At 43.0% G+C, this 14,037-nt stretch overlaps 1 protein-coding gene and 1 non-coding gene across 2 annotated transcripts; both read left to right on the top strand.

Moving 5' to 3' along the window:
* The first annotated feature begins 259 nt into the window (after nucleotides 1-259).
* dtwd2 (DTW domain containing 2) lies at nucleotides 260-13,063 on the top strand. The gene is made up of 6 exons (XM_029644562.2): nucleotides 260-502; nucleotides 2,890-2,980; nucleotides 4,897-4,991; nucleotides 7,742-7,964; nucleotides 9,185-9,316; nucleotides 12,636-13,063. The coding sequence occupies exons 1-6, from the start codon at nucleotides 306-308 to the stop codon at nucleotides 12,813-12,815; spliced, it is 918 nt and encodes a 305-aa protein (XP_029500422.1). The 5' UTR covers nucleotides 260-305; the 3' UTR covers nucleotides 12,816-13,063.
* A 740-nt stretch (nucleotides 13,064-13,803) lies between these two features.
* trnag-ccc (transfer RNA glycine (anticodon CCC)) lies at nucleotides 13,804-13,874 on the top strand. Its single transcript has one exon. It is a non-coding gene; the product is annotated as a tRNA-Gly (tRNA).
* Nucleotides 13,875-14,037: the final 163 nt, after the last annotated feature.

Below are 14,037 nucleotides of genomic sequence, written 5' to 3'. Positions count from 1 at the left end.
CTCCTCCCACCAGCCTCCACTGATATATAGTGATTTGCATTGGGGGCATTTAATTAACATTGGAACCTGTTTAAAAACCCACATTTAATGCAAATGTGAACGAATAAGAATTTCTGAACGAATATGAATCATTGTTAATGTTTAGACAATTATTTTTCATACATATGAATAAATACAGGTTAATGACACCTTCCTACTATTACGTGGTGGACTTTTATTTAGAAAAGGTCCGAAATTCCGTAACCCGGAAGTACTTCTGATGTTACTGACGAGAGCTGATACGAGTTTCCCTTCCTTTTTTTTTCATGTTCCATACATTTGTAATGGACACAACATGCCAAAGTCTCTCAAATCTTTCCCTAAACCACCCTCTTGCTCCAGTTGAATATGCCAATTGTGGCAGCTCTTCTTCGCAAGATGACGAAGACGTGGACGGCTTTGGGGATTTGCGATCTCTGCCTGTAGATGTCTGCGAGAGACGACCCACATGTTTACGATGTTGGTAAGTTCAGTGGGAGCACCGCCACAAAATATAGAAGTTACCAGTATCTTTGCCACCACCATTGATTGATAGTATGTGAACGAAAGCTTTATCAGTCAAATATTTAAGATCAGCTAGTTACTGTAATGGACCATCACATATCCAGTTACAATTCTGTAGCTACAGTTGGGCTGTATTGATTACACGAATTCATGCCAAACACAACCGTTTGGATTAATGATTAGACCCGTGGTACCCTGTTCGAGCCTTGGAGGCAACCCGCCTAAGAACAAGCTAGCTACATGAGGATATTCATTCTCTCCATGAACCATTCTGCTGCTTCTAACGAGACGATATGTGGAAGGATTCCCTCGCGAGGCTAGGGGTAGACTACTTCTCAAATAGTACAGTGCTTCATTCATTATGCCCAGGGTTGGGTAGGTTACTTTCTAAATGTAATCCGTTACACGTTACCTGTCCAACGTTGTAATCAGTAACGTAATTTTTAGATTACCCCAAACGCAGTAACTTAATCTGATTATATTCATTTACTTTTAGATTACTTTCCCCTTAAGAGGCATTAGAAGAACACACAAATGTATGTTATCAATTGAACGACATCTATTGCAGCATAAATCTATGTCAAAGTTTACATAGCTGGCCATATATGGATGTAAAATGTTACTTTATGGGTTGGTTATGTAGGCTTCTTCTAACCCATTGCTTTCTACTACATATAATAATATGATTCAATTATAGTTTTACATTAAAAACCAAAGTCTATCAGAATTCCAGTCATTACAATAAATGTTATAACCCTTGATCTTCAAGAATAGGACTTGGAAATATGGAAGTATAGATTAGCCAAATTATTTTACCTGAGTATGACCCCAAAACTAAGGACATATTAGCCAGTCCTACTCTGTTGTTTATGATTTTGTTGACATGGAGGAATGATTGGGCTCATTTCATGTTTTTTTTTTTTTTTTTTTTTCAATGAGTAGGTGTCCAAACTTTGGACTGGTACTGTATATTTAATATTTATGAATCCCAAAATGGATGTAGCAACTACCGGTACAGCTTGTCCCTTTAAGTCTATCAAAAAGTGGCAGGGTAGCCTAGCGGTTAGAGCGTTGGACTAGTAACCGAAAGGTTGCAAGTTCATATCCCGAGCTGACAAGGTACAAATCTGTCGTTCTGCCCCTGAACAGCCAGTTAACCCACTGTTCCTAGGCCGTCATTGAAAATAAGAATTTGTTCTTAATTGACTTGCCTAGTTAAATAAAGTTTGAGCATGTCCATTAGGCCTATGGATTTATTTTATCAGCATCAATTAGATTGATCAATAAAAGCCCCACTTTTATTCCATAGGCTTGGATCCGCATTATGCAGCTGTTGCAAGAGCGCATTTTTCATTCGCTGTCCACTGGTTTCAAAAACAATGATTGATAGACAGTTTAAACTTCTTGAATTCAACCATTATTGGGTTCAAAAACATATTTAGTTTTGTGAACAGCCATCTACAACAACCACAATCCGTAAGGCACAAATAGCTAAATGAAAGAGTAGCAGCGTGATCCACATCAATGTACTATGTAGATATCAATAATAAGTGATATCCGTATCGCCGTAGATTACACCACTGCTGTCATCCTTACCTCCAAGCGTTTATTAAAGTTGGATTATCTTTGGATGCCGACTGCAGTCGCACCATTGGAAGACATAGCTTGGACTGTAGCCTACAAAAGCCTATTAATGCTCTTTTCCCGCGATACATCAAACACATTTGGTGTGTCATCATAGTGGTCTCTGATTTGTGGTCAGACTCGCTCAGATGGAACAAACTTAAACTTGCACCTTTTTTCAATGCTGATTTGAATGTCATTTAGAAAACAGATTTTTTTGCGCAAACATCCTTTCGGATTTTAAAACGAATCCTCAAAGTAATCATCTAGTTTTTCAAAAGTATTGGTAATCTGATTACAGTATTTTTTTATGGTAAGGGATTACAGTTACCATTTTTTGTAATCCCTTACATGTAATCCGTTACTCCCCAACCCTGATTATGTATTGCAACGGATACCATTTGCCAGACTCAACAGGAAGCAAACGGGGAGGGACCTACCTGAACTTGTCCAATACAAAACTCAAGTTTTTGTTGCAAAATGTTTTCCGTTTGGACGAAACATTTTGGAATAGAATCAGCGTAATGAATACCACCCCAGTACTGAGTCCTTTATCGGCACACTGATTTGTGGCCATGTTAAAGCAAATTCTCAGTAGTCATCCACCATAATTATACCTTTCACCTCTCCCTGGCAGTCACATATAAAGGTATCAGATGAGGAAGGTAGTTATTTAAGACTGTTTGGGAGACATCTTCACCCTCTCCACTTCTCTCCAAACAGCCGTCCCCAGAAGGTGTGTCTCTGCCCGTTCCTGCCAGTCCACCCCCTGGAGGTCTCCACGTGTCTGTACATCGTACAGCATCCTGCAGAGGTGGGGTGTGTGTGTGTGTGTGTGTGGGGGGGGGGGTCGATCCATATAATTTCAATCACTCTCTGACTGCGCCCCTTTTGATTTGAACGAAACCACCCTGTATTCAAGAGTATGCTGTGTCTCAACTGATGGCAGGCACAACACAAACACAACATAAACACCTCAGATTATGTCAAATAGGGTCTGAGCTACAACATACAAAATAGTTCAAAAGTTTGGGGTCACTTAGAAATGTCCTTGTTTTTTAAAGAAAAGCCCCAAAAATTGTCCATTAAAATAACATAAAACTGATCAGAAGTACAGTGTAGATATTGTTAATATTGTAAATGACTATTGTAGCTGGAAACGGCAGAGTAAAAAAAAAGGAATATCTACATAGGCGTACAGAGGCCCATTATCAGCAACCATCACTCCTGTGTTCCAATGTCACGTTGTTAGCTAATCCAAGTTTATCATTTTAAAAGGCTAATTGATCATTAGAAAACCCTTTTGCAATTATGTTAACACAGCTAAAAACGTTTGTTCTGATTAAAGAAGCAATAAAACTGGCCTTCTTTAGACTAGTTGAGTATCTGGAGCATCAGTATTTGTGGATTCAATTACAGGCTCAAAATGGCCAGAAACAAAGCACTTTCTTCTGAAACTCATCAGTCAATTCTTGTTCTGAGAAATGAAGGCTATTCCATGTGAGAAATTGCCAAGAAACTGAAGATCGCTTTCAACGCTGTGTACTACAAACTGGCTCTAACCAGAGTAGAAAGAGGAGTGGGAGGCCCCGGTGCACAACTGAGCAAGGGGACAAGTACATTAGAGTGTCTAGTTTGAGAAACAGACGCCTCACAAGTCCTCAGCTGGCGGCTTCATTAAATAGTATCCGCAAAACACCAGACTCGACGTCAACCGCGAAGAGGAGACTGGCCTTCTATGCTGGCCTTCTAGGCAGAGTAGCAAAGAAAAAGCCATATGTCAGACTGGCCAATGAAAAGAAAAGATTAAGATGGGCAAAATAACACAGACACTGGACAGAGGAACTCTGCCTAGAAGGTCAGCATCCCGGAGTCGGCTCTTCACTGACTTACATGTGGTCGGCGGTTGTGGGACCGGTTCGACGTACTGCCAAATTCTCTAAAATGATGTTAGAGTCGACTTATAAATAAGTATTTAATTCTCTGGCAACATCTCTGGTGGACATTCTTGCAGTCAGCATGCCAATTGCATGCTCCTTCAACTTGAGACATTTGTAGCATTGTGTTGTGACAAAAACGGCACAATTTAAGAGTGGCCATTTGATGTCCCCAGCACAAGGTGCACATGTGTAATGATCATACTGTTTAATCAGCTTCTTGATATGTCACACCTGTCTGGTCGATGGATTGTTTTAGCAAAGGAGAAATGCTCACTAACAGGGATCTAAACAAATTTGTGCACTCAATTTGAGAGAAATAAGCTTTTGTGAGTATGGAACATTTCTCAGTTCTTTTATCTCATGAAACATAGAACCAACACTTTATATGTTTCATTTATATTTTTGTTCAGTATATATCAAACTCAAACTTTTTCTATTCGGTGATGGAAGACGTGGTTGTCTCATGGTAGGTGGAGGAGACAAAATGGGTCAATGTTGAGCCCCTCAATGTTTTGGCATTCAGGTCCAAAAAGTCACTTTCTGACCACTTCTACCGTGGGCAAAAATGTATGGAAGGTTTCGTTCAAATCACAAGGGGTCCATTAATAAAGTGATTAAAATCCCATGGAACGACTCACTCACAACCCTGAGTTTAGCCCTTGAGTAATGCCCCAAACTGCTTCAGGGTTACTGCTCTGCAGTTGACCCTATGCTCCTCCGATCCAGTGTGTGTGGTTGAGTACTGTGTCAGTAAAAATAACAATGGAAATGATTTCCTCTGTGTTTTCAGGAGAGTCGAGCGCTTCGTACCGTCCCTCTCCTTGCTGCGTGTTTGCCCCCAGGAAAATGCAAGGTCTTGGTGGGAAGGAGATTCAATGAAGAGAGGTAAACATTTATCTTTATGTTGGTCCGATACTGAACATTACACATACTGTCACGCCCTGACTTGAGTATTCTTTGTTTTCTTTATTGGTTTGGTTAGGGTGTGACATGGGTGATGTATGTGTTTTTGTACTGTCTAGGGGTTTTGTAGGTTTATGGGGTTGTTTATCATCTAGGTGTTTATATATGTCTATGGTTGCCTAGATTGGTTCTCAATTAGAGGCAGGTGTTTATCGTTGTCTCTGATTGGGAACCATATTTAGGCAGCCATCTTCTTTGGGTATTTCGTGGGTTATTATCTATGTCTATGTCTAGTTGCCTGTGTATGTGTAACGGATGTGAAACGGCTAGCTAGTTAGCGACGGTGGTGCGCGCTAAATAGCGTTTCAATCGGTGACGTCACATTCTCTGAGACCTTGAAGTAGTGGTTCCCCTTGTAGTGGTTCCCCGCGGCTTTTGTGGAGCGATGGGTAACGGTGCTTCGTGGGTGTCAGTTGTTGATGTGTGCAGAGGGTACCTGGTTCGCACACGGGTATGGGCGAGGGGACGGTCTAAAGTTATACTGTTACATATGCACATTTATTGTATAGCTTCACGTTCGTCTTGTTATTTTGTATAGTTTGTTTAAGTGTTCTTCGTCTTATTAAAGAAGATGTATTCATATCACGTTGCACCTTGGTCTCCTCCATACGACGAACGTGACAGATTAACCCACCATAAAAGGACCAAGCAGCGTGATTGGGAGGAACAGCGCTTAATGGAGAAATGGACCCGGGAGAAGGACGAATGGGTAACAACTTAGGAGGAGATTGAGAGTTGGTCGATCGATCCAGGGAGTGCCAGAGCCTGCATGGGATTCTTTGGAACAGTGCGAGGAGGGATACAGGAGAATGGAGGAACGGCGAAGATATAAGGGTACACGGCTAGCACGGAAGATCGAGAGGCAGCCCCAATAAAAAAAAATTTTGGGCGGGGGCACACGAGGAGATTAGCTAAGTCAGGTAGGAGACATGAGCCAACTCCTCGCGCTTACCGTGGGGAGCGTGTAACTGGTCAGGCACCGTGTTATGCAGAGATGCGCACGGTGTCTCCAGTGCGCATTTCTAGCCCGGTGCGCTACATTCCAGCTCCTCGCATTTGCCGAGCTAGAATAAGCATCCAGCCAGGACGGGTTGTGTCAGCTTTACACTCCAGACCTCCAGTACGCCTCCACAGCCCAGTACGTCCTGTGCCTGCTCCCCGCACTCGCCCTGAGGTGCGTGTCCCCAGCCCAGTACCACCAGTGCCAACACCACGCACCAGGCTTCCTGTGCGTCTCCAGAGCCCTGTACGCCCTGTTCCTCCTCCCCGCACTCGCCCCGAGGTGCGTGTCTCCAGCGCGGTACCAATAGTGCCGGCACCACGCACCAGGCCACCGGTGCGCCTCCAGGGTCCAGTACTCCCTGCTCCTCGCACTCGCCCTGAGATGCGTGTCCCCAGCCCGGTACCACCAGTGCCGGCACCACGCACCAGGCCTACGGTGCGCCTCGCCAGTCCAGAGCGTCCGGCAACGGTACCCAGTCCGGAGCGTCCGGCAACGGTACCCAGTCCGGAGCGTCCGGCTACGGTACCCAGTCCGGAGCGTCCGGCTACGGTACCCAGTCCGGAGCGTCCGGCTACGGTACCCAGTCCGGAGCGTCTCGGCTACGGTACCCAGTCCGGAGCGTCCGGCTACGGTACCCAGTCCGGAGCGTCCGGCTACGGTACCCAGTCCGGAACCACCTACGACGGGCCGCAGTCCGGAACCTACCACAACGGGGTCTCCCTCCAGTCCGGATCCGCCAGGGTCTCCCTCCTGTCCGGATCCGCCAGGGTCTCCCTCCTGTCCGGAGCCGCCAGAGCCGTCAGCCAGGAGCCGCCAGAGCCGTCAGCCAACCAGGAGCCGCCGATACCACCTGTCACGCCGGCGATGCTGGAATCTCCCTCCTGTCCGGAGCTGCCAGAGACGCTCCTCAGTCCAGTTATGCCCTCTACGATGATCTTCAGTCCGGGGTCCGCTGCGAGGGTCCCCACTCCAGAGGCGCCGCCTAAGTGGGCCAAGACTGAGGTAGAGCGGAGTCCACGCTCTGCACCCGAACCGCCGCTATAAAAAAGCCCACCCGGACCCTCCCCTTTCGATTAGGTTTTGCGGCCGGAGTCCGCTCCTTTGTGGGGGGGTACTGTCACGCCCTGACCTGAGTATTCTTTGTTTTCTTTATTGTTTTGGTTAGGTCAGGGTGTGACATGGGTGTTTTTGTACTGTCTAGGGGTTTAGTAGGTTTATGGGGTTGTTTATCATCTGGGGCGGCAGGGTAGCCTAGTGGTTAGAGTGTTGGACTAGTAACCGAAAGGTTGCAAGTTCAAATCCCCGAGCTGACAATGTACAAAAGTGTCGTTCTGCCCCTGAACAGTTATTTAACCCACTATTCCTAGGCCGTCATTGAAAATAAGAATTTGTTCTTAACTGACTTGCCTAGGTAAAATAACATTTAAAAAATCTAGGTGTTTATATATGTCTATGGTTGCCTAGATTGGTTCTCAATTAGAGGCAGGTGTTTATCGTTGTCTCTGATTGGGAAAGTTTGTTTTGTTATTTTGTATTGTTTGTTTAAGTGTTCTTCGTCTTATTAAAGAAGATGTATTCATATCACACTGTGCCTTGGTCTCCTCCATACGACAAACGTGACACGTACATCATTCTCTCTAAACATGTTGCCTCTCTCTCTGCCTTACAGGAACCCAGAGCTGGCTGCAGTGTGTCGAGACAGCAGAACCCTGATACTGTACCCGGGACCAGATGCTCAGAACCTGGAGGAGCTAGTCCAGAAACAAGACCAGGACAGGATGGGAGAGCAATTTGTGAGGGCAGTGGGACCCAATGTCATTATCATCGATGGCACCTGGAGCCAGGCAAAAGATATGTTCCTCAGAAACACCCTGCTCCACCAGCCCAAACAGGTGGAACAGCTATACTTCAACAGGGCACAATACAGTGCCTTGCAAAAGGATTCATCCCCCTTGGAGCACTTTTTCTATTTTGTTGCATTATAACCTGTCATTTAAATGCATTTTTATTTGGATTTCATGTAATGGACATACACAAAATAGTCCAAATTGGCTCACTTCCTGTATGACATTTCATCTTGGTTTCGCCTGTAGCATTAGTTCTGTGGCACTCACAGACAATATCTTTGCAGTTTTGGAAACGTCAGTGTTTTCTTTCCAAAGCTGTCAATTATATGCATAGTCGAGCATCTTTTCGTGACAAAATATCTTGTTTAAAACGGGAACGTTTTTCATCCAAAAATGAAATACTGCCCCCAGAGGTTCAAGAGGTTAAGAACAAATTCTTATTTTCAATGACGGCCTAGGAACAGTGGGTTAACTGCCTGTTCAGGGGCAGAACGACAGATTTGTACCTTGTCAGCTCAGGTGTTTGAACTTGCAACCTTCCGGTTACTAGTCCACCACTCTAACCACTAGGCTACCCTGCCGTCAGATGAGTCTAAAATTGAGATTTTTGGTCATCAAGAAAAACACTATGTCTGGCGCAAACCCAACACCTCATCACCCCGAGAAGAAAATCGGCAGGGACTGGGAAACTGGTCAGAATGAAAGGAATGATGGCGCTAAATACAGGGAAATTCTTGAGGGAAACCTGTTTCAGTCTCCCAGAGATTTGAGACTGGGACGGAGGTTCACCTTCCAGCAGGACAATGACCCTAAGAATACTGCTAAAACAACACGCAAGTGGTTTAAGGGGAAACCTATAAATGTCTTCGAATGGCCTAGTCAAAGCCCAGACCTCGATCCAATTGAGAATCTGTGGTATGACTTAAAGATTGCTGTACACCAGGGGAACCCATCCAGCTTGAAGGAGCTGGAGCAGTTTTGTCTTGAAGAATGGGCAAAAATCCCAGTGACTACATGTGCCACGCTTATAGACACACCCCAAGATACTCGCAGCTATAATAAATGGGGTGAATACTTTTGCAAGTCACTGTAGATTGAGTATAATGGAACCAGGTTTCTTTACACCAGGGGTGTATTGATTAAGTACAATAAAGCCAATGCAATAGTCCCAAAAGTGCAAACTACAAGCCAAATCAAGGGCTTTCAAGTGTATGGTCTGGTTATTTTTATTGTTGAAATGGAGTCTGCTGCGTTGTGTATTTCAGGTACAGCTGAGCAGGAGTGAGCAGACTAGCCAGTATGTGATCCGTTCTCAGCCATCTAACATCTGCCTGTCCACCCTGGAGTGTGCTGCTGTCACCCTGTCCATCCTAGAGAGGAACGAAGCAATACAGGAGGTGGGTAGCATATAGACCTATACTGTACGTGACATGACAATCATATATATATATATATATACAGACAATCATACTTGTTCTACAAATCTAATTTTATTGGTCACATATGCATGGTTAGCAGATGTTATTGCGAGTGTAGCGTTCTAGTTCTGACAGTGCAGCAATATCTAACATGTAATCGAACAATTCCACAACAACTACCTAATACACACATTGAAGTTTTTCACAATTCCTGACATTTAATCCTAGTAAAAATTCCCTGTATAGGTCAGTTAGGATCACCACTTTATTTTAATAATGTGAAATGTCAGAATAATAGTAGAAAGAGTGATTTATTTCAGCTATTATTTCTTTCATCACATTCCCAGTGGGTCAGAAGTTTACATACACTCAATTAGTATTTGGTAGCCTTGCCTTTAAATTGTTTAACTGGGTCAAACATTTCGGGTAGCCTTCCACAAGCTTCCCACAATAAGTTGGGTGAATTTTGGCCCATTCCTCCTGACAGAGCTTGAGTAACTGAGTCCGGTTGGTAGGCCTGACAAATCGTCTATGGGATTGAGGTCAGGGCTTTGTGATGGCCACTCCAATACCTTGACTTTATTGTCCGTAAGCCATTTTGCCACAACTTTGGAAATTTGCTTGGGGTCATTGTCCATTTGGAAGACCCATTTGCAACCAAGCTTTAACTTCCTGACTGATGTCTTGAGATGTTGCTTCAATATATACACATAATTTTCCCTTCTCATGATGCCATCTATTTTGTGAAGTGCACCAGTCCCTCCTGCAGCAAAGCACCCACACAACATGATGCTGCCACCCCCGTGCTTCATGGTTGGGATGGTGTTCTTGGCTTGCAATCTTCCCCCTTTTTCCTCCAAACATACCGATGGTCATTATGGCCAAACAGTTCTATTTTTGTTTCATCAGACCAGAGGACATTTCTCCAGAAAGTGTCGTCTTTGTCCCCATGTGCGGTTGCAAGCCATAGTCTGGCTTTTTTTATGGTGGTTTTGGAGCAGTGTCTTCTTCCTTGCTGAGCCGGTTATGTCGATATAGGACTCGTTTTTACTGTGGATATAGATACTCTTGTACCTGTTTCCTCCAGCATTTTCACAAGGTCCTTTGCTGTTGTTCTGGGATTGATTTTCACTTTTCGCACCAAAGTACGTTCATCTCTAGGAGACAGAACGCGTCTCCTTCCTGAGCAGTATGACGGCTGTGTGGTCCCATGGTGTTTATACTTGCATACTATTGTTTGTAAAGATGAATGTGGTACCTTCAAGCGTTTGGAAATTGCTCCCAAGAATTAACCAGACTTGTGGAGGTATAGCTGATTTCTTTTGATTTCCCCATGATGTCAAGCAAAGAGGCACTGAGTTTGAAGGTAATCCATCCACAGGTATACCTCCAATTGACTCAAATGATGTCAATTAGCCAATTAGAAGCTTCTAAAGCCATGACATCATTTTCTGGAATTGTCCAAGCTGTTTAAAGGCACAGTCAACTTAGTGTATGTAAACTTCTGACCCACTGGATTTGTGATACAGTGAAATAATCTGTCTGTAAGCAATTGTTGAACAAATTACTTGTGTTATGCACAAAGTAGATGTCCTAACCGACTTGCCTGAACTATAGTTTGTTAGCAAGAAATTTGTGGTGTGGTTGAAAAACGAGTTTGAATGATTCTAGTGTATGTAAACTTCCGACTTCAACTGTGCGTCTCGTGTCTGAGCCGTTGAATTGCGACTCCACTTTGTCTCTATACTGACATTTCGCTTGTTCTATTGCCTTGTGGAGGGAATTACTACTATGTTTGTATTCAGCCATATTCCCAGTCACCTTTCCATGGTTAAATGCGGAGGTTCGCGTTTTGCAGGAATGCCACCATCTATCCACGGTTGTTGCTTAGGGTAGGTTTTAAGTCACTGTAGGTACAACATCTCCTATACACTTCCTTATAAACTCACTTATTGAATCGGCATATACGTCAATATTATTCTCTGAGGCTACCCAGAACATGTCCCAGTCCGCATGATCAAAACAATCTTGAAGCGTGGATTCTGATTGGCCAGACCAGCATTGAATAGTCCTTAGCATGGGTACATCCTGTTTGAGTTTCTTCCTATAGGATGGGAGGTGCAAAATGGAGTCGTGGTTGGATTTGCCAAAGGGAGGGCGGGGGAGGGCCTTTTATGCATTGCTGAAGTTAGAGTAGCAGTGATCCAGTGTTTTACCAGTGCGGGTGCTACAGCCAATATGCTGATAGAATTTAGGTAGCCTTGTTCTCAAATGTGCTTTGTTAACATCCCCAGCTACAATAAATGGGCCTCAAGATATATGGTTTCCAGTTTGCATAATAGACAACATCCATTTCTATCTGTACTTTCTATAACATCTCACGACTTCTACCCTCCTTACCTTACCCTCTTGAGCAGTGTTGTGGGTAATGTATTGTAAAGCAACGTGTTACAGTAATAATAATTTTTATAGTAACCAGTAATGTAATGGAGTTACTGCTCCAATTTGAGTAATAACTTTATAGTTTCTGATCAAATAAATTGATTGTTACTTTTGTCATCATTCCCTTCCTATTTAGTTATTGATCCAAGTAAATATTTGTGATTATTATTCCCTCTCTAATGTTGCAATATATATCTTTTAAACACATTTTTTTTTGTTCTCAGTCTCACGAAGTTCCTGTTTATGCACACACTACTACTAACTGCTTTAATGAGAGAGATGAAAATGACAAGCGTCTTATACATTGACTTTCTCAACATGGAAGTACTCTGCAAAGGCAACACAAAACTTGTATGGAAAGACCCCCGATACCTGACTGCTGCTGCAGATGTCTGTAGGCCTACCTCATTCACACAACCTAGGCTTGATTTGAATCATTCAGCAGGACAGGGTGTAGAATTAGGGAGAGCTGAACAAGCTTTTATCTGGGTATGTAGTAAGACGAAATGCTGCCCTTATCCATGGTAGAATCTGTCATTATTAAGGTACTTGTTTTGGTGTATCGGCCTACTTAACGTAACGTTGTTTACATTTAGTGAGGACTTGCAACATTTTGGTGTGTAATGCAAAAAGTAAAAAAATAACTAGTGTAACAAATTACTTTTCCCAAGGAGTAATAAGTGAAGTAATTAGTTATTGTTGAAAGAAGTAATGCGTAATGAATAATATATTACTTTTTGTGAGTAAAGACCCAAACACTGCTCCTGAGCATAAGACCCACACCATGATGGAGGATGGCCCTTTGCAGCAATCTGCCTGTACGTGACTGGACATTTCATCTTCCTGTCCCTTCCAGGTTCTGTTGAAGCCTCTGCAGGCACTGTGCTCTTTCCAGCTGCAGCATGGGGCCCTGGTCCACCACAGCAAGGAACACCTGATACGACACGGCATTTACGACAAACAAATGCCCACGAACAAACGCAAGATCAAGAGAATGGAGAATCTTATTACTAACCAGCACATCTGCCCTAGATGAGGGACTACTAGGTTGTTTATGAAATAAAAGAACACTCTGGCCAATCCTCATATAGAACACTACTTTTGACCTGAGTGCAATTTGGATTAATCAACATTTCTTCCACCTTACCCAGATGTGTACAGAGCACTGAAATTCAGACCCCTGGGTCAGTGTGGCTACCCACTATATTTCCAATCTAATGTGTGGTTATTTGAAATGGTCTTATTTGTTTTTATACATGTGTTGAAATAAATAAGTAAATTGTCTGCTGTCTAATTTGATTATGCAGGACTTGATGGCTGGTGCATAGTGGTGGGGAAAAGTACCCAGTTGTCATACTTGAGTAAAGTAAAGATACCTTAATAGAAAACGACTAATGTGAAATACTACTAGAGTAAAAGTCTGAAATTATTTAGTTTGAAATGTAATTGCAAAAATATACTAAACATCAAAAGTTTAAATATTTTTTACATTCCTTATATTAAGCAAATCAGACCGCACGATTTTTATTTTATTCACGGATAGTCGGGGCACACTCCCAACACTCAGACATTTACGTTTGTGTTTAGTGAGTTCGCCAGATCAGCTGTAGAAGAGATGACCAGGGATATTCTCTTCATACATATGTGAATGTTCCTGTCCTGCTAAGCATTCTACGTGTAACAAGTACTTTTGGGTGTCAGGGAAAATGTATGGAGTAAAAAGTACATTATTCTATTTAGGATTGTAGAGGGGTAGAAGTTGTCAATATGAATAGTAAAGTACAGATACCCTCAAAAAAATACAAGTAATGTATTTATTTAATCTTTATTTAACTAGGCAAGTCACGTTACACCACTGATGGTGCATATAACTTCAGTGAGGACACCTGAACCGTCTTTGTTCTAACACAGCCTCGTTCAAAATCATTGACAAGAGGAACACATTTTAATAAATGTAAAATTGCAGTCGAAGTGATGTTATTACGGTAAAGGTAAAATACCCATATTGTCCTAGCTATTTTAATGCGCCGCTGGTGTAGTGGTATCATGCAAGATTCCCATTCTTGCGACCCGGGTTCGATTCCCGGGCGGCGCACGTATTTTGTTACATTCTATCACAAATTTCTCTTACATTTTACATACGCATACAAATAAATATCCAACATGCCATCCATAGCACAAGTCATATGTTACTGTTAATCAATCGTTGCATTACAAGTCTTATTTTGGTCATCGCGCCGTCCTGCCAGTACTTTCAC

This window comes from Oncorhynchus nerka, linkage group LG4 (genome assembly GCF_034236695.1).
Source record: "Oncorhynchus nerka isolate Pitt River linkage group LG4, Oner_Uvic_2.0, whole genome shotgun sequence".
Classification (NCBI taxonomy): domain Eukaryota; kingdom Metazoa; phylum Chordata; class Actinopteri; order Salmoniformes; family Salmonidae; genus Oncorhynchus; species Oncorhynchus nerka.
Note: the sequence above shows the minus strand (reverse complement) of the source record. Positions and strands in the feature narration are given on the sequence as shown.